Source organism: Meriones unguiculatus (genome assembly GCF_030254825.1).
Source record: "Meriones unguiculatus strain TT.TT164.6M chromosome X unlocalized genomic scaffold, Bangor_MerUng_6.1 ChrX_unordered_Scaffold_31, whole genome shotgun sequence".
In the NCBI taxonomy this organism is placed as follows: Eukaryota; Metazoa; Chordata; class Mammalia; order Rodentia; family Muridae; genus Meriones; species Meriones unguiculatus.
The window spans coordinates 4,525,231-4,547,337 of NW_026843707.1; the positions used below are offsets into that span (position 1 = coordinate 4,525,231).

The following is a 22,107-nucleotide window of genomic DNA, read 5'->3' on the forward strand; positions in this document are numbered from 1 at the left end:
GAATGTATTTATTTTCTTGCCTATGCTTTCCTTAATGGACTAGGTACACATATTTGCACATATCCATTTGTTATAATATATGTGCTCTATCATACAATCCAAAATATCATTTATTGAGTATAGATTATGATCTTGGCCCAATTCCCAAAACTTTTGTTGGAACATTTTATTTTGTCACAAAAACCTTTTGGATAACGTGAATTGTCACACATGAGAAAATGGAAAAATGGATGCAGAATGAATAAAGTGTAATTGATGAAAAATTTTAAAAAAAAGTAGAAAATGGGGTTTCCAGACTTAGTTCAACTGCTTATTCTTTCACCCAATAAATCATTCATTTAGTCATTCTATTAAAGCAAGAATTATTAAGTAAAAAAAAATGTTACCCAGGATCATATATCCAACAGCTTAGTTAGTAACTGGGTTTTAGTATTTCCCTGTTGATATGAAAGAGAAACACTGTTGCCAACAATTACTTGTGTAACCCAGGTTTCATTTTCAAAGTTTCACAAAATGATTTCTCAGGGCTTCCTTTTCTCTTAGACTCTAATGTAAGTCTTCCATTGTTATAGGCACAATTCACCTGTCACAGTGTAAAATGGGCTTCCTTAACTATACTAATCTCCTTAATATTTATAGCCAACACTTTGTTTCTTAAATGTAACATTGTTTCCTAGTGTTATTTTCCTGTATATACTGTATATTTTGGGTTTCTTTCTACCCCACTTGTTCTTTCTTTACTGATAAATGTATAGGCATTTCAATAAAAACCCTATCACAGACTCAATATTATATGATTACTTTTATGGTCATACGATAAAAACACCACAATCAAAAGACACTTCTGAAAAAAAATGATTTTGGCTTACAGTTCCAAAAACGTAACAGTCTATCATGTTGGTGAAATATTAAAGGGTGCAGCAGGCAGTAGGCATGGCAACAGACAGGAAGCTCAGAGCTCACATTTTCAAATAGAAGCATGAAGCAAAGAAAGAAAAATGGAAGAGAAGCCCAGGGATTTAAACTCTCAAACTCCATTTTAAACAATGTACTTCCTTCAACAAAGTCATGTCCTCTAAACCTACCCAAACAGCACTATCAACTGAGGATTATGTGTTCAAATATGAGGCAGAGAAGACCTTTCTCATTGAAACAATCATAACAATGAATATATTTCCTTTTATCTTTCTTTTAAAGTATGTTACTTATATATTCTGAGAATGTCACGCTTGTATGTTTTTTTCCTTTTAATCTATGTCTATTTTTGGTAGACCTTTCCTTTTTCACAAGGCATGTTGTAAACCTTTCCTAGTAGACAACACTGGAGTAACAATTAAAGAACTAAGGATTCCTCTGTACTCCTGCACTTTTACTTCTTACTCAAACCTGTGGTTTACATGAGCTTATAAGATTCTGTTAATATATCTCCCTTCCAATGGATAATAACCTGTGCTTGGATGGATTAAAAAGAATGAAAACAAGAAGTTTTCTTACTTTGTAATTGCTCATTATATAACTTTATAAACATGCCCCAATATCTTTCTACTGTTTTTCCTTATATGGTATCACTGCTTGTTTTTTATAAACATTATGGTAATGATGAATTTTTTACTAAACTAAAATCCATGTAATAAAGGCAGTAGTATTTTTTTACATAAAAGACAGCTGTACCTGCCTGCCAAGTCCCACATCTCATATGTTGAAATATTCAGCCAATTGATAATAAACTAAGTTTCATTATAAAAGGTATCATTTCTTTCTAAAAAAAACTATTTTTTTTTATTAAGAAGAGTATGGGGAACATTCACTAGGAGAAATATGGTCTTTTTCTTATGTTTAATAGGTAAATCATGTCACGTGTATGAATTCTCATATTTGAATACATCATAATTATATTTACTGTGGTGGTTTGAATAAGAATAACTCCAGGGACATCTAAGATGGCAGCAACCATTGTGCACCGTTTCTGAGAGGCAGAGCATTTGAAACTCCTAAATTGGTGAGTGGAGGGGCAACGGAAGTCAGAAATTCCTCAAAAGAGAGGGGACATCACAGGAACAGGGATCATTTAGATTCAGGTCAGCCTCGGACTTCTCTGGGAAAGGAGAGGGGCACTTCCCTTTTTTGGGCCTCCCTCCTCAGAGGAGGTGCCAACTAACAGTGCCAGTGACGCTGAGCAGACTCATTGCCTGGGCACCGAGACAGCAAAGGCAGCGCTTCTAGCTTCTCAGCTGCGGTAGTCAGCTGTACCTGCCTGCCAAGTCCCAGATCTGTGGTACAATCCTTCATGGGTCCCACATCTGTGAGCTGCCATAACAACTCCTCAGGGCCTCCCAGCCAGTGACTGTGTGGGTCACATTCAAACAGATGAAGGGAATGGTACAAGTCATAAAAATAGAATTAGAATCAATAATACTAATAAAAAACACAAACAGAGAAAACCCTGGAGCTGGAGAACTTAGAGAAAAGATCAGGAACCACAAAAGTAAGCCTCACCAACAGAATACAAGAGATGGAAGAGAGAATCTCTAGTGCTGAAGATACAGGTGCAAAAATTGATACTTCTCTCAAAGAAAAAGTAAAATCAGAAAAGTCCCAAACACAAAACATTCAAGAAATCAAAGACTCCATGAAAAAAAAAAAAAAGCTAAGAATAATAGGAATTGATGAAAAAGAAGATTCCAAGCTCCAAGGTCCAGAAAATATCTTCAAGAAAATCACAGAAGAAAATTTTCCCAACTTAAAGAAAGAGATACCCATAAACATGTAAGAGGCATACAGAACACGAAATAGACTAAACCAGAAAAGAAATTCCTCATGGCACATCATAATCAAAACACTAAATCTACAGAAGAAAAAATATTAAAAGCAGCAAGGCAAAAAGGCCAAGTAACATATAAAGGTAGACCTACCAAAATCACTCCAGACTTCTTATCAGAAATTATGAAAGCCAGAACAGCCTGGGAAGATATCATGCAGACTTTAAGGGACCAGGATGCCAACCCAGACTACAATACCCAACAAAGCTTTCAATCAACACAGATGGAGAAAACAAAATATTCTATTACAAAACTAAATTTAAGCAAACCAGCTCTAGAGAAGACACTACAAGGAAAACTTAAAAAAAATCTATACCCAAGAAAACATAGGATACAGAAAATTTCCCAACAAGAATTGAAAGAAAACAAGCAATGAATCACAGTAAGACCACCAACTCCACAATAAACGGAACTAATATACATTGGTCACTATTATCTATCAACATCAATAGACTCAACTCTCCAATAAAAAGACACAGATTAACAGAATGGGTGTGGAAACAGGATCCAACATTCTGCTGCATCCAAGAAATACACCTCTGTAACAAAGATAAACACTACTTCAGAGTAAAGAGCTTGAAAGATATTTTTCAAGCAAATGGACCCAGAAAACAAGATGGGGTAGCAATCATAATATTTAATAAAATAGATTTTCAACTAAAATTAATCAAAAAAATGAGGGTCACTACATTCTCATCAAAGGAAAAATCTGCCAAGAGGACGTCACAATTCTGAATATCTATGCCCCAAATAAAAGAATGCTTACATTCATAAATGAAACATTATTAAAGCTTAAATCACACATCCATCCCAACACCTTAATAGTGGGAGACTTCAAAACCCCACTTTTATCAAGGGACAGATCATCTAGACAGAAGCCAAATAGGGAAATAAAGGCACTTACAGAGGCCCTAACTCAAATGGACCTAATAGATGTCTACAGAACTTTTTACCCTAATTCGAAAGAGTATACCTTCTTTTCAGCACCTCATGGAACCGTCTCCAAAATAGACCATATAGTTGGTCACAAAGCAAGCCTCAACAGAGAAAAGAAGATTTAAATAATTCCCTGTATTCTATCTCACCACCATGGACTAACACTGGACCACAACAACAATGGAAATAGCAAAAAGCCTACACTCACACAGAAACTGAACAACTCGCTTACTCAATGACAGCTGGGTTGAGAAGAAATATAGAGATAAATTAAAGACTTCCTAGAATTCAACAAAAATCGGGGCACAACATACCCAAACTTATGGGACACAATGAAAACAGTGCTCAGAGGAAAATTCATAGCACAAAGTGCCTTCAAGAAGAAATTTGTAACATCTCATACAAGCAACTTAATGGCCCAACTGAAAGCCCTAGGAAAAAAAAAAGAAGAAGCAGATATACCTAAAAGGAGTAGACTGCTGGAAATAATCAATCTCATAGCTGAAATCAATCAATAAGAAACAAAACTATTCAAAGAATCAATGAAACCAAGAGCTGGTCCTTTGAGAAAATCAACAAGATAGACGAACACTTAGCCAAACTATATAAAAGGCAGAGAGAAACTATCCAAATCAGCAAAATCAAAAATGAAAAGGGGGACATAGCTACAGACATTGAGGAAATCCAAAAAAATCATTAGGTCATACGACAAAAGCCTATATGCTACAAAATTTGAAACCCTAAAAGAAATGGACAATTTTCTTGACAGATTCCAACTACTGAAATTAAGTCAAGATCAGGTAGAAAGATTGAATAGCCCTATATCCCCCAAGGAAATAGACACAGTCATCAAAGTCTCCCTTCCAAAAAAAGCACTGGGCCAGATGGTATCAACTCAGAATTCTACCAGACCTTCAAAGAAGTGCTAACTCCAATTTTCTTCAAACCTATTCTACAAAATAAAAGTGGAAGGAACATTACCAAACTCATTCTATTAAGCCACCTTGATACCTAAACCACACAAAGACCCAACATAAAAAGAGAACTTCAGACCTATCTCTCTTATCAACAATGATGCAAAAATACTGAATAAAATACTTGCAAAGTGAATTCAAGAACACATAAAAGATATCATCTATTATGACCAATTAAGCTTCATCCCAGGCATGCAAGGATGGTTCAGTATATGGAAATCCATCAATGTAGTCCAACATAAAAACAAACTGAAGGAGAAAAAAAAGACATGATCATCTTGTTAGATGCGGAAAAAGCTTTGACAAAATCCAATATCAATTCCTGTTTAAATTAGAGTCTTGGCGAGTTCAGGGATACCAGGTACATACCTAAACACAGTAAAGGCAATATACACCAAGCCTATAGACAACAGCAAACCCAATGAAATGAGGGACAAGTCAAGGCTGCCCACTCTCTCCACATCTCTTCAACACAGTATTTGATGTCCTAGCTAGAGCAATAAGACAAGTAAAGGAGATCAAAGAGATACAAATCATAAAGGAAGAGGTTAAAGTTTCACTATTTGCAGATGATATGATAGTATACCTGAGTGATCCCCAAAATTCAACCAGAGAACACCTTCAACTGATAACTACCTTCAGCAAAGTAGCTGGATACAAAATTAACTCAAAAAAATCATAAGTCTTCCTGTATAACAAAGACAAAAGGGCCAAGAAAGAAATCAGGGAAACAATACCCTTCACAATAGCTACTAATAACATAAAGTACCTTGAGTTGACTCTAATCAAGCAGGTCAAAGACCTGTTTAAAAAAAAAATTCAAGTCTCTGAAGAAAGAAATTGAAGAAGATATCAGAAGATGGAAAGATCTCCCGTGCTCATGGATCTGTAGGATTTATGTAATGAAAATGACCATTCTGCCAAAAGAAATCTACAGATTCAATGCAATTCCCATCAAAATAATAACATAATTATTTACAGTCTCTGAAAGAAGAATTCTCAACTTCATATGGAGAAAGAAAAAAAAAAACAGAATTTCCAAAATGATCTTGTACAACAACATATCATCTGGAGGTATCTCCATCCCTGATCTCAAACTGTATTACAGAGAAATAGTAATAAAATACTGCATGGTATTGGCATAGAAGCAGAAAGGTGGATCAAGGGAACCGAATAGAAAACCCAGAAATAAACCCACACACCTATGAGTACTTGGTTTTTGAGGAAGAAACCAAAACCATTCAATGGAAAATAGACAGCATCTTCAACAAATGGTGCTGGTCCAACTGGATGTCTATGGGCAGAAAAATGAAAATGGATACATATTTATCACCTTGCACAAAACTAAATCCAAGTGGATCAAAGACCTTAACGTAAAAGCAGGAACACTAATCAGTTAGAAAAAAAGTGGGGAAGAGCCTAGATCTCATTGGCATAGAAGACAATCTCCTGAATAAAAAATACAACAGAACAGACTCTAAGGTCAACAATCGATAAATGGGACCTCATGTAACTGAAAAGCTTCTGTAAAGCCAAGGACACTGTCGTCAGAACAAAACAACAGCCTACAGACTGGGAAAGGATCTTCACCAACCCTATATCTGACAGAGGGCTGATATCCAGAATTTATAAAAATCTAAAGATATTAAAAAGCAATAAATAAGGCAATCCAATTAAAAAATGGGGTACAGAGCTAAACAGAGAATTTTCTGTAGAGGAATATCAAATGGCAGAGATACACTTAAAGAGATCCTCAAAGTCCTTAGCCATCAGAGAGACCCAAATTAAATGACCCTGAGATTTCACCTTCCACCCATCAGAATGGCTAAGATCAAAAACTCAAGGGCAACATATTCTGGAGATGTTGTGGAGAAACGGGAACCCTCCTCCATTGCTGGTGGGAATGTAAATTGTACAACCACTTTTAAATCAATCTGGCTCTTTCTCAGACAATTAGGAATAGTGATTCCTCAAGATCCAGCTATACCACTCCTAGGCATATATCCAAAATATGCTCAAGTACACAATAAGGACATTTGTTTAACCATGTTCATAGCAGCTTTATTCGTAACAGATCAAATCTGGAAACAACCCAGATGTCCATTAATGGAGGAATGGATACAGAAATTGTGGTACATTTACACAATGGAATACTACTCAGCAATTAAAAACAAGGAAAGCATGAAATTTGCAGGCAAATGGTAGGAACTAAAGATCATCCTGAGTTAGGTATCCCAGAAGCAGAAAGACACACATGGCATATACTCACTTATAAGTGAGTAGACCTATAAGATAGGATAAACATACTAAAATGTGTACACCTAAAGAAGATAAATGAGAATGAGGACTTGGGGTAAGATGATCAATCCTCACTTAGAAAGACAAATGGGATTAACATAGGAAGTAGGAGAAAACAAGTAACAGGACAGGAGCCTACTGTAGAGGGCCTCTGAAAGACTCTACCTAGCAGTGTATCAAAGCAGATGCTGAGACTCATAATCAAACCTTTGGCAGAGTGTAGGGAATCAAATGAAAGTAGGGGAAGTAGGTATGACATGGAGAGGACATTAACTCCACAAGGAACAAATATCAGGGCACAGGGGTTTTTTATAAGACTCCAACCAAGGACCATGTAGAGATATAACCTAGAACCCCTGCTCAGATGTAGTCCATGTAGTCCATAGTATTCAAATGGGTACCCTAATAAGGGGAATAGGGAATATTTCTGACATGAACTCAGTGGCTGGCTCTTTGACTTCCCCCCACCTGAGGGAGGAGCAGCCTTGCTAGGCCGTAGAGGAAGACATTGCAGCTAGTCCAGAAGATCCCTGATATGCTAGGGTCAGATGGAAGGGGAGGAGGACCTCCCTTATCAATGGACTTGGAAAGGGACAGGGAGGAGATGAGGGAAGGAGGGTACAATTGTGAGAGAATGAGGGAGGGGGCTATGGCTGGGATACAAAGTAAATAACCTGTGATTAATATAAAAAATAAAAATGATAAAAAAGAATAACTCCCACAGGATAATAGATTTAAGTGTTTGGTCCATAAGAAGTGTCTTAATAAAAAGTGTGGCTTGAACCAGGTGTGGTGGTGCATACCTCTCATCTAGTTGATTCCAAGAGAGCCAAAGCTACATAGAGAAACCTAGCCTCAAAAAACAATCAAACAGAAAGAAAGAAAGAAAGAAAGAAAGAAAGAAAGAAAGAAAGAAAGAAAGAAAGAAAGAAAGAAAGAAGCAAGAAAGAAAAAGAAAGAAAGAAATTGAAAGTTGTGGCTTGGTTAGAGTACTGTTGCCTTGTTGGAGTATGAGTATCACTGTAGTAAGGCTTAGAGGTTTCAGGAATATTGAGTGTCTCTCTCTTCCTGCTGCCTATGGGTTCAGATGTAAGATTCTCAAGCTACTTTTCCAAATCATGTTTTTCTGCATTCCACCATGCTTCCTGCCATGATGACATTGGACTAAACCTTTGAATTGTAAGTCAAAACCAATTAAATGCTTTCCTTTTTGATTACTGACATGGTCATAGTATCTCTTCACAACAAGAGAACATAGACTAAGATACATAGTTACATAGTAATATTTTATGCCATTTTGAATACACAATTTTGAGTGTACTAATAGAAACATATATTATTAGCAAACTATGTGTGATCACAAGCAATGTGTGGAAATAATTACAAAGGAGACAAACTAAAATGTAAAGAGTGAAAGGAAAGAAAAATATATATATATAGAGAGAGAGAGAGCGAGAGAGAGAGATACACATAAGTAAGATCAACTATGCGCCTATAGTATTCAATGTGAACAGTACATATATTGGACAACTTATGTCAACTTGACAAAAAATAAAGACACTGAGAGAAGGTAACCTCAATTAAGAAAATAAGGGGTGAAAGATCTTCCCTTTCAGTGGACTTCGGAGGGGAGCATAGGAGAAGATGAGGGAGGGTGGATTTGGGAGGGAATGAGGGAGGGGGATAGAGCTGCGTTGCAAACTGAATAAACTATAATTTATAAAACCATAAATAAATTTATAAAAGAAAATACATCCATAATATAAGACTGTAGGTAAACATCTAGAGCATTTTTAAAATTAGTTATTGATGGGCAAGTGCCCAAACTATTGTGAGTGGTATTATCCCTGGGCTGGAGATAAGGTGTTCTGTAAGAAAACAGCCTGAACAAGACATGATGAGCAAGCCAATAAGCCCTCTCCCTGGCCTCTGAATCAGATCCTGCCTCAAGCTTCCTGAACTATTTCAGTTCTTGCCTTGACTTTTATCCATGATGATCTATTACCTGGAAGTGTAAGGTGAAACGAACCGTTTTTTCTCCAAATTGTCTTGTTTATGGTGTTTCATGACAGTAATAGGAACTCTAACTAAAACAAAATATTAAATTTTAGTTTATAGGATTGATCCTGGTGCTTTTTGTTGATATGTCTTAGCTTCCTATTTAAAACATATGCTTTTTATGTATTTCTCAGAGTGATGAAGTGCAAATCAAAACAATTCAGTCACTGCAGTAAAATTTAAGACTCTACTGAACTAAAATCATTTTCCATTTTACTGGAGAAGACTGTGTCTATCATATATTTATAAAATGTAGATTAAAAAAATTTCCCACTTATGTTCATACCTCTTCATGTAGTTCCCTCCAACGAGAATTAAATGTCTCAAGTTCCTCATTGATCAGTTCATCCATAACTCCACCATCTGTTAGGGTCTGTGCCAATAGGCGAATCTGATTTGGATTATCCTCTGTATGTTGCATCAATTTTTCAAGAGACTGAAACATATTTCAAATAATTAATAATTCTCTTTTTTTTCTAAATACAGTGAATTTATACACAATGCTCACTATTCTCTAATTACACACAATTAAGTCATAAGCAATATTAAGCAAATTTAATTTGGATAATAAAACATAAAGGAACATTACTGTTTAAAACACAAAGATTACATATGATTTTTTTTTCACTGAGTTTTCATTGCCTTATGGCTTGCACTTTAAACGAATGTCATAACATTTTCTCAGTGAGGGTACCACTGTGTTATTACTTTTTTAATGGTTAGTGACAGGTAGTTAAAGTGATTCTCGAAACATTTTTAGTGTTAAGCTCATAAGCCCAGTTTCTTAAAAAAAAAAATCCTTTACTCTTTACATGTTTTCTCTTCAATACAATGCAGGGATAGATATTTATATTAGAACTAAACTTGAGAGAAATGTCAGTAAGTTCCTTTATGCTCAGGAAGGAAACAATAGACAAAAAAAATCACCTAGTGATTAATCAAATGGTTGTGCTGTTATCATTTCTGCATAACAGTTTGAGGTGTGTGTGAGAGAGAGAGAGAGAAAGAAAAAAAATGAGAAATGTTTACTTTCTCTTTTGAGGATTTGCAATTAACCCATTTCCTAACTTTCTATTATTTATAGTACTATAATCCTTAACTAAAACAATGGTCAAAATTGACAAATTTGAGATAAAAAGACCTGGAGGGGACAGGAACTCCACAAGGAGAGCAACAGATCAAAACATTCTGGGCACAGGGCTCTTTTCTGAGACTGATACTCCGACCATAGACAATGCATGGAGATAACTTAGAAACCCTGCATAGATGTAGCCCATGGCAGCTCAGTCTCCAAGTAGGTCCCCTAGAAAAGGAAACAGGAACTGTCTCTGACATGAAATCAGTGGCTGGCTCTTTGATCACCTCCCTCTGATGGGGGAGCAGCCTTACCAGAAGAAAACAATGCAGGCAGTCCTGATGAGACCTGATAGATTGAGGTCAGAGAGAAGGGGAGGAGGACCTCCCCTATCAGTGTACTTGGAGAGGAGCATGGGGGTAGATGAAGGAGAGAAAATGGAATTGGGAGGGAATAAGGGAGGCAGCTAAAGCTGGGATACAAAGTGAATAAACTTTAATTTATATAAATATAAATAATTTTTTAAAAATGAAAAAAATGACAGATTTGTTTCAATAGATTGTACAAAGAAATATAATGTCAATGTGAATTTTAGGCATTCTAGATAATAAGAAATTCAGTATCATTTTACTAGATCCCACAGCTACACACAAACATATATATATAATAAGTGATAGATATAGGCTCCAACAATTCTTTAAATGGGTTGTTGTTTGCAAAATTATGGAACTGCCCCAAGAGGTGTTTGGATGTCTTTCTATTATTTTAAATTCTGAAAAACTTCAATATATTTTCTCTTAAATTTTTAGTGACTCATAATATAGTTATTTTCTAATTATTTCATAAAAATGTTTTTGACATCTAAAATCTGAAAGAAAATCTCATCAAAATTTTTAATACAAAATGTTAGTACTGATCTTTCATATAACTTATATTTTTCAGTATATATAGCAAATATTTTCATTTTACACATATTTTAATAGAATGATTATATCTATAAATTTGAGTGAAGTTCATAACCTGTTAATTAAATAAATGGTAAACTGGTTATCTAAAGTTAAAATGACTTCTCCTCTCCCAGATGATCTTGAAGAAGTTGATGGAGAGAGAAGAATATGGTAAAAATATAGTATATAAAAAGTAAAAATACAAACTAAAAGCAATAAAGAAAAAAAACTTAAGAATTCAGTTATGGAAATCTTTAATATCATGGAAAGCTAAAAGTACTACAGCTTTCCTATCCTTGTCAAATACAAGTATACCCTTTTTGATATTTAAACTGCCTGTAAAAATAATCAGCATTACACTCACCAAGCAATTTACATGTAACAGTATTATTTAAAATGTAGAATCAAGCAATTAATTTATGTCTTGCATATGAAAATGGTTTAATTTTTCATAATTAAAATATATGAAATAGAACTTAAGTTTGTATATGAGAATTAGAAAGGTACATTTATATTTATATTTATATTTATATTGTATATTTAAAACTTAAAAGTTCATTAACATGATTTTTAATAATTTTATATGTTCCATTTGAATAAATTTATATCTTTAAAGTAGAAAACTTTCCATTAGCAAACTATTTAGCTGTATTGCAAAAGAAGAAGATTTTATAGAACACTGTCATTAGAAGCATTTAGTAGATTTAAGCGGGTAAAGTAAGTGCATAGAAATTACAAACAAAGGGAAAATGTCTAAGCAAAGAAGACAAATAATTCTCTTTTAAGTCCTTGAGACCTGGGAGAATCCTGGAAGGACTGAAGGAAGCTTAGTAGAGCTACCCTCTTCCTTGTAGTTAAAAACATTATCTTCTCATTGGAACTAAAACTTCAGTGTTGCATACAACGTATCTTTTAAATAGATGGAAAACTTACTTCTAGCATCTCAGTGATTTCCTCAGCTCCTGCAGGAACGTTTTCTGTGGTTTTAAGTTTCAATTCTATTTCATTGAGCCACTTGTTTGCCTTCTCTAAATAAGACAATAACTCATGCCAACACGACCAAACTTCCTAAGAAAGAAATGAATATTGTAGATTAAATATTTACATATAAAAGTAAATAGGGAGTCTTCATATTATAATATTAAAACTTCTAAAAGTTGAAGATTTATTTATTTTTTACATTATATATTTACTTGCCAGTAAAGAATTTAAAATGCAGCTAGGTATTTTGAACATCCATATCTGAATAATTATAAGTCATTAAGGAAAGAGTTTATTACATGAATAAATTCAAGATCCAGTGATTTGCCCGTTAACATCAGACAACCATTAACACTACAGTCATAAAAAGACCAATATCAAAACATATGCTAGGATGCATGCAAAAGCCCAAACGCCTCAAACATCAACAATTATCCTTGTTTTGTTACTTCTGAATCAACCAAGAATGAATAGTTTTATATTTCAAATTAAAGCATGTATTTAACTATGTCTTTTCCAGTATTAAACATATTTAGGATTTACATAATGACGGGGAAAATCATTATATAATAAAAAATCAAAGATTTAATTTCAGTGACTATATGTTACTTTACATTAATTTCAGTGACTATATGTTTCTTTACATTAATTTCAGTGACTATATGTTAATAGGCCTGAATTGATTTAATTCAACTTAGTTCAATTCCATTTTAATGAACATGTTCATATAATCTTCATATATATAACTCCTTTCCCATATTTTTTTATTATTTCCCTGAGTAATATTTCCAGAACTACTATATCAAATGCATAGTTTCTTCTTTTTTTCTTTTTTTAATTTATTTAAATTTTATAAATTACACTTTATTCACATTGTATCCCAGCTGTAGCCCCCTGCCTCGATCTCTCCCAATCCCACACTCCCTCCCTCAACTCTGCCTATGACCCTCCTCAAGTACACTGATAGGTGAGGGCCTCCTCCACTTCCTTCCAACACTAGCCTATAAGGTCTCATCAGGACTGGCTGTATTGTCTTCCTCTGTGGCCTGGTAAGGCTGCTCCCACATCAGGAGGAGGTGATCAAAGAACCAGCAAATGAGTGTATGTCAGAAACAGTACCTGCTCCCATTACTAGGAAACGCACTTGGACAATGAACTGTCATGGGCTACATCTGTTCACGGGTTCTAGGTTATATCCATTAAAGGTCCTTGGTGGGAGTATCAGTCTCAGAAAAGACCCCTGTGCCAGGATATTTCGGTTCTGTTGCTCTCCCTGTGGAGCTCCTGTCCCCTCCAGGTCTTTCTATATCCTTAATTTTTCATAAGATTCCCTGCACTCTGCCCAAAGTTTGGCTATAAGTCTCAGCATCTACTTTGATAGCTTGCTGGGTAGAATCTTTCAAAGACCTCCTGTGGTAGGCTCCTGTCCTGTTACTGTTTTTTCGCTCTTCAAACATCCATCCCATTTGTCTTTCTGAGTGAGGATTGATCACCTTATCCAGGATCTTCCATCTTGCTTAGCTTTTTTATGTGTACAAAATTAGTATGTTTATCCTATGTCAAATATCCACTTATAAGTGAATATATGCCATGTGTGTCTTTCTGCTTCTGGAATACCTCATTCAGGATGATCTTTTCTAGTGCCTACTGTTTGCCTGCAAATTGCATGCTTTCCTTGTTTTTAATTGTTGAGTAGTATTCCATTGTGTAAATGTACCACAATTTCTTTATACATTCCTCAATTGAGGGACATCTGGGTTGTTTCCAGATTTGATCTATTATGAATAAAGCTGCTATGAACATCGTTAAGCAAATGTCTTTGTTGTGTACTTGAGCATATTTTGGATATATCCCTAGGAGTGGTATAGCTGGATGTTGAGGTAATAATCCTAATTGTCTGAGAAAATGCCAGATTGATTTCCCAAGTGGCTGTACAAGTTTATATTCCCACCAGCAATGGAGGAGGTTTCCCCTTTCTCCACATTCTCTTCAGCATGTATTGTCATTTGAGTTTCTGCACTTAGCCATTCTAATGGGTGTAAGGTGAAATCTCAGGATTGTTTTAATTTGCAATTCCCTGATGACTAAGGATGTTGTACATTTCCTCAAGTGTTTATCTGCCATTCGATATTTCTCTATTGTGAGAGCATAGTTACTTTCAACTGTCCTTTGATACACAATGTCAAACTTTTAAAACTTGCTACTGAAAGTTAATATAGAAGAGGAAATTTTTGACCTATGAATATGAGGGAGGGTATATTGGAAACAAAAATAAATTGCACAAAAGTGACATTAGAAAATAATTGAACATATTGGGCTACATTTAAACAAAATCGTATCATTACCAAGTTACAGCTCAGAAATAATATGAAAAATAGTTTTGTGTTTTTAAAATGTAACATTTTAATACATTTTGAATATTGATTAACAATATTCCATCTTCTCAACAAGTTTATTGAAAAATGAATGAATTATGCAGTTGACACATAACCAAGCCCATCATAGCGATAAAAAGAAAAAAAAAAGGAAGAAGAGGAAGAGGAAGAGGAGGAGAGCATAGAGGAAAATGAGGAGGAGGAGGAAAATAAAATAAAATAAATGAATATAAAGAAAAGAAAGTCAAGGAAGAAAAGAAATATGTGGGTTCAAATATAGTTTCATATTCTTTTTTTTTTTCTTTTTTTTTTTTTTTCAATGCAGTTTATTCAGGAACATTGAACAATCCTCGGACCCCGGGGAAAGCCAGCCCACAGCTTAAATAGCCTCTGGGTAGCCAACCCAGGCGTGCCACGGGGGCAATGCAGATAGGTCCACATACATGGAAGCAAGCCAGATCCTCGGCCTTAGCCAAATGTGGAGTTGTTCGTGACAGAGAGCACTCACCATCGGGAAGGTGGAAGGCAGAAACCAGCTCCATCTTTAAGGCATAGCATTCCGCAGCTCTCTACAGTTCCCCCTTTTTGTTTTAGACGCATCAGGCAAGAGTAGAGGTCTGATCTCTGATATTAGAAATAAATTGGGACTTTGTACAGATGTTCATTTAGGTGTCATCCACCCAAAGAGCATCAGACCCGTCAGATACCTTTTTCTCAGAGGCGGGACCTGGGGCATCAACCCGCATGCAATCAGACATGCTCTTCTCTGGGTCCAAAGCGGCTGACCCTGAGTGCAGTGCTTAGCCTTTTGTAATTAATTTATTATTACAATTTATTTGCTTGGTATCCCTGCTGTAGCCCATTCCGTCTTCTCCTCCAAATCCCACCCTCCCTCACTCTTTTCTTCCTATGCCCCTCCCCTAGTCCACTGAGAGGGGATGTACCCCTCGCATTGTAACTGACCCTAGCCTATTAGGTCTCATCAGAACTGCCTGCATTGTCTTCCTCTGTGGCTAGGCAAGGCTAGACCACCTAGCAGGAGGTGATCAAAGAGCATGTCATCTAATTCATTTCATAGGGAACCCCTGCTCCTCTTACTAGGGAACCCTCTTGGAGGCTGAGCTTCCATGCTACACCTGAGCTGGGTTCTAGGTCCTCTACATGTATGGTTCTTGGTTGGAGTATCAGTCTCTGCAGGGCCCCCTTAGCCCAGAATTTTTGGTCTTCTTGTTGAGCTCTTATCCTCTTTAGGTTTTTTTTTTTTTTTTTTTTTTTTTTAATCTCCCCCTTCTTTCATAAGATTCCATGAATGCTGCCCAAAGTTAGGCTATGAGTTTCAGCATCATGTCCATTCCCTGATCAGTAGAGGCTTTCAGAGGCCCAGTGTGGTAGGCTGCTGTCCTGTTCACTGTTTTCTCCCGCTTCCATTTGCCATTCTGAAAGAAGTTTGAGCATCTTCCCTAGGGTCCTCCTTGTTGTTTAGCTTCTTCATGAGTACAAATTTTAGTAGGTTTATCCTATATTATATGTGTAATATCTATTCTTAAGTGAGAATATACCATGTGTCTCTTTCTGCTTCTGGGTTATCTCACTCAGGATGTTCTAATATCCAGAATATAGAAAGAACAGAAGAAGTTAAACACCAATAAACCAAGTAATTCAATCAAAAACTGGGGGTACTGAGCTAAATAGAGAATTCTTAACAGGACTTTCAAATTGCAGAGAAACACTTTTTAAAAGTGCTCAATGTCCTTAGTCATCAGGGAAATGCAAATCAAATAATTCTGAGATTTCACCTTACACCCATCAGAATGGCTAAGCTCAAAAACTCAAGTGACAACACAAGCTGGAGAGGATGTGGAAAAAGAAGAACCCTCCTCCTTTGTAGGTGGGAATGTAAACTTCCACAAAAACTTTGGGAATCAATCTGGAGATTTCTCAGAATATTAAGAATGGTGCTACCTCTAGATACAGCTATACTACTCTTAAGTATATATCCAAAATATGCTCAAATATACAACAAGGACATTTGCTCACCCGTGTTCATAACAGCTTTATCTGTAATAGCCAGAATCTGGAAACAACCTAGATGTCCATCAACTGAGGAATGGATATAAAAACTGAGGTACATTTACACAGTGGAATACTACTGAGCAATTAAAAACAGGGAAATCATGAAACTTTCAGGCAAATGGATGGACCTAGAATAGCTCTTTATTCTTAAATATGACCTGGGTTCTGTCCCACATTTGATGTGTCATAACATCTGTTACTCAGGTTCCAGGAGATACAATGCCATTTTTGGCTTTCAGAGTCATATGCATTTATGTGGCACAAACACATAAACATAACTAAACAATAAAATGAATTTTATATAAAAAGGGATATGCATATATATATTTATCCTTATTAACTTCCAGTGGATAAAGTTATAATAAACATGAGGAAAGGGATATGACATTTTAACTAGCACAAATTAATTAAATCAGTAAAACATATATATATATATATGTCATTCTCTTTGAAGTGGGTATTACAAACCTAGTAACTCTATAGCTCTGCTTTTTAGTATTTATCTTTAGAAAATGTTTAACGTTCTCCATTTCAAGAATAGTTAACATTAAATATTTTTTTTAAAAAAAAGAACACATGGAAACCTAATGCCTAATATTATAGAAGATTTCTAAAATAAACACACACACAAACATATATATGAAATTTATACACGGTGGTGGGGGTAATATTTAGGCTTGACATCATATGCTATCAAATAAAAAACTTAGTACTATAAATGAGTTATATAATTTTAAGTTTTGGTCATAGATTGAGATCCCATAGAGCTCGTCAGTTACTACAGGCTACCGAGAGAGTGTTGTTCGTTAACTCTCTCAACTTGATGGTGAGACTCTGTTGATGAAGATACCAGAAACATATAGCTTAAAATATGGAAAATCTAGCTGGTATTCAATTGAATGCTTTACAACTATTGCCTAGAATTATTTTGTCAATAAACTCCTAACATTACCACAAGCATTATTCACATTATGTTTGAGATACATCTATTAAGTATAGGGAAAACAATGGTGCATGATAGTACATCATACTTAGAGTACTATCAATAGCAATGCTATTGAAAAATATTATTTTAAGAGAATCTAAATCATTATCAAATTCCTGATGTTTCCCCTGTTGTTTATAGTCTTTAAAAATAATGAAGAATATTCTAGATCTATCTGTTTAACATTATTCTAACCTGACTTAAGGTAATCAATTTACTATAATTTATTGATTTTATACAATATAATCCAAAAGGAAAATAAAGTATTTTTTCTATAAAATGGTAGTATAGACTTTAAATCACTCCATGTGCCATCTAGTCTATATCTTCTTTTCTTCCTGGGTAAACATCTCAACGGGAAAATACAAGTATCCCTGGATAGACATAGTAAAATCTATAGTACTAAAGAAGCTTATGGAAGAGACTTAATCCTCATTCAGAAGGAAAAACAGGATAGACATCAGAAGTAGGAAAAGACAGGGAATAGGAGAGGAGCCTTCCACAGAGGGCCTCAGAAAGATTTGAACCTGATAGGCCAGGTTAAGATAGAAGGGAAGGAGGACTATACCTATCAGTGAACTAAGGTGGGGACATAGTAGAAGAGGAAGGGAGGGTGAGACTGGGAGGAGATGAGGGAGGGATTTGCAACCTGGATACAAAGAGAATAAAATGTAATAAATAATAAACATAATCATCATCATCATAATCAAAAGTTTTGTTTGGTGTTCCTTTTTTGTTTTGTTTTTCCTTTTTTTTTTTAAGAAGCTGAATAAGTTCCAAAGTAAGGAGGCTCTGGGAAGACTTGGGGGAGGGGGTAGAATATAATCAAAATATGTTATATGAAAAACATTTGAAATGAAAATGCAAATAAAGAAAAAAACACAGAATATATACTAGAGATTTAAAGGTAATTGGATGCCAGTGGTAATAAGTCATATCAAAATAGGTGCAAACTGAAGTATAAGTTATCAGGATGATTTAACTACTAGGATGGATGGCTTTTTCTGTTCCCACTGCACTGTGGCTTGAATAGAAAATAACAATCAGCTATTAAAAATTTTAAAGTATATATTGGGGCAAAATATCTCAAGGACAATAGGAAATACAAAGATTCACAAAGGTTACCCAACAATCAAAAGCAATTAGAATTTCCAACAACAACAATTCCTATACTAAGTGAGCTCACCAGGAATACTTATCATTCATATAAAGATATTCATTACTATTAAGAATTATAACAGAGCAGACGCTGAGACTTATAGCCAAATTTTGGGAAGAGTGCAAGGAATCTTATGAAAGAAGGAGGAGATAGTAAGATCTGGAGAGGATAGGAGCTCCACAAGGAGAGCAATAGAACAAAAAATTCTGGGCACTGGAGTTTTTCTGAGACTGAAACTCCAACCAAGTACTATGCATGGAAATAAACTAGAACCCCTGCACAGATGTAGCTGATAGCAGTTCAGAGTCCAAGTGAGTTCCATAGTAATGGGAACAGGGACTGTCTCTGATATGAACTGATTGGCCTGCTCTTTGATCACCTCCCCCTGAGGGGGGCAGCCTTACCAGGCCACAGAGGAAGACAATGTAGCCAGTCCTGATGAGACCTGATAGATTAGGATCAGAAGATAGGAGAGGAAGACCTCCCCTATCAGTGGACTTGGGGAGGGACATGGGTGGTGAAGGGGAAAGGAGGATAGGATTGGTAGGGGAGTAAGGAGGGAGCTATGGGGGGGATACAAAGTGAATAAACTATAATTAATAAAAAATAAAAATAAAAAATAGAAAAAATAAAGTAAAATCTTTAGTTTGTTAGGAAAAAACAATTAAAAAATGGGGGTACAGTACTAAACTGAGAATTCTCTGTAGAGTAATGTAGAACAATTGAGAAACACTTAAAGAAATGCTCAACATCCTTAGTCATCAGGGAGATGCAAATCAAAACGATACTGAGATTTCACCTCACACCCATCAGAATTGCTAAGATGAAAAACTCAAGAGACAATACATGCTGGAGAGGATGTGGAGAAAGGGGAGCACTCCTCCATTGCTGCTGGGAATGTAAAGATGTACAACCACTTTTTAAATCAAGCTGGAGCTTTCTCAACAATTAGGAATAGCTCTTCCTCAAGATCCAGCTATACCACTTCTAAGCATATATCCAAAATATGCTCAAGTACACAAGGACATTGTTCAACCATGTTCGTAGCAGCTTTATTCATAATTATCAGAACCTGGAAACAATCCAGATGTCCCTCAACAAAGGAATAGATACAGAAATTGTGGAACATTTACACAATGGAATATTATTCACCAATTCAAAACAAGGAAAGCATGAAATTTGGAAGCAAATGGTGAAACCTAAAAAAGATCATCATGAGTGAGGTATCCCAGCAGCAGAAAGACGCACATGATATACACTCACATATAAGTGGATATTACCCATATAAAATAGGATAAACATACTGAAATCTACACCTAAAGAAGCTAAGCAAGCCCACAGCTGGCTTTCCCCAGGGTCAGATGATTGTTCAAGGTTCCTGAATAAACTGCATTGAAAAAAAAATAAGGAAGAGATATTACAAAGCTTGACATTGTGGCATAAGTCTGTAACCCTAGCTAATAGAGAGGCTGAGACAGGAGACTTTCAAAGTCATGGCCTCCTTGGGAAACATACTGACTATCCAGGCCAGCTTGCTCATATTAGTAAGACCCTTTCTCAAAATACACTGACTGAAGATGTACACTCATTGGTAAGTTCCCTAGCTAGCATGCAGAAGGTCCTAATTGATTTTATGGTATTGTTTTAAAAAGCAAACACTCTATTGGCATTCTCTATTCCTAATAATCTAGATACACATAAGCTTCTCTTTCTGATACTCAGTACTACTCATCCAAATTCACAGCATTACACTGTCTAGAGTAATGGGTTTTTCTTTCTCACAGAATTCACTCCTCAGTTAATAATCACTCAATTCTTCCAATGTTTGTATTGCTTACATGTGTGCAAATTAAACGACTATGTGTAATAGGCTTTTGCCAAAAAAGTTTGATAAATAATCATGTCTCGGTGGATAAGGTCCAGTTTCTCGGAGACATCCCATTATTATGTTTTGGAAGCTACAAAGTGTCAAACATGATATCAGTAAAGACAGTCATTCAATGAATCTAATTGATATTCAGAATACCTATTAAAACATTATTAATATATAAAGAGGAAAAAATATTTACTGGCTTCCCAAATAAACATATCCTGAACCTGGAGTTTTTAAACATAATAACTAGATCTGAATGGTTATCAGGCAACTTCCCCACCATTTGGCAGAGGCCATTGGAGTTGGCAGTCTTTATTCTGAAAAGGCCCAGAACTTGACAAGTAGTTTTGGAAGGTGTTACTACTGGCACAGCTGTTCCTGGGACCTGATGAAGGGCTGTGTCTAAAATATTTTTCAGCCAATATTAGCCACTATTTCCCTTTTTCTTTTCCTAAATATTTATCCAAGTTGCAAGAAACATCAGATAGAAAGGAAGTAATATTATTAGAAATTATTGCATTTCATTATTATGACAATGAAAATGACATTTAGAGTATTAATTGCAAAATGATAACAATCTATAAAATAAATAATATTTGTATCTGTGTATTTATGCATGTGTGTCTCTGTGCATATACATCTTTGATACACTGAATAAATTTTTGTTTAATATAAAAAAAAGCTAAGCAAGAAGGAGGTCACTGGGTAAGATGATCAACCCTCACTCAGAAAGACAAATGGGATGGACATTGGAAGAAGAATAAAAGAGGAAACCGGACAGGAGCCTACCACAGAGGGCCTATGAAAGATGCTACCAGCAATGTATCAAAGCAGATGCTGAGAATCTTAACCAAACTTTGGGCAGAGTGCAGGGAATCCTTTGAATTAAGAGGGAGATAGTGGGACCTGGAGACATCAGGAGTTCCATTAGGAGAGTAACAGAAATAAAATATCTGGGCACAGGGATCTTTTCTGAGACTGATACTCCAAACAAGGATTGTTAATGGACATAACCTAGAACCCCTGCACAGATGTAGCCCATGGCAGTTCATTGTCCAAGTGGGTTCCCTAGTAATGTGAACAGGGATTATCTCTCATATGAACTCAGTAGAGGGATCTTTGATCACCCCCTGCCCAAGGAAGGAACAGCCTTGCCAGGAAAAACAGTAGGACCATGTAGCCAGTCCTGATGAAATTTGATAAGCTAGGGTTAGATGGAAGTCCCTATCAATGGACTTGGAAAAAGAATGGAAGGAGATGAGGGAGGGAATGAATGTGGGCTACAGCTGGGAAACAAAGTGAATAAACTGTAATTAATATAAAAATATTTAATTAAAAATATTAAAGTGTGATATATCTGGGTAGTGTGAATGGGAATGTCAGTTTATTATTGTATATGTTTTATATAAACTATAAATATTGCCTATTACAAAATGAAACAAATATTAAAATATCACAAAATAAATGACATTGATTTTATAATAAAAAAGAATAAACCATTAACTGTAACAAATGGTTAAATTCATTTCTTGCTATAAGGAGATACTAGAAAAA

General features: G+C 35.5%; 1 protein-coding gene across 7 annotated transcripts in view; it reads right to left on the reverse strand.

Annotated features, from left to right (window-relative positions):
* The window catches only part of Dmd (dystrophin), a 2,365,055-nt gene that overhangs the window by 1,503,556 nt on the left and 839,392 nt on the right, over positions 1–22,107 (reverse strand). For all 7 annotated transcript variants that reach the window (XM_060376797.1, XM_060376795.1, XM_060376794.1 and 4 more), the window contains exons 28-29: positions 12,041–12,175; positions 9,372–9,521 (exon numbers count right to left, since the gene is read on the reverse strand). In XM_060376797.1, the coding sequence (XP_060232780.1) occupies positions 9,372–9,521; positions 12,041–12,175 (285 nt within the window). The remainder of the gene's footprint in view (positions 1–9,371; positions 9,522–12,040; positions 12,176–22,107) is intronic.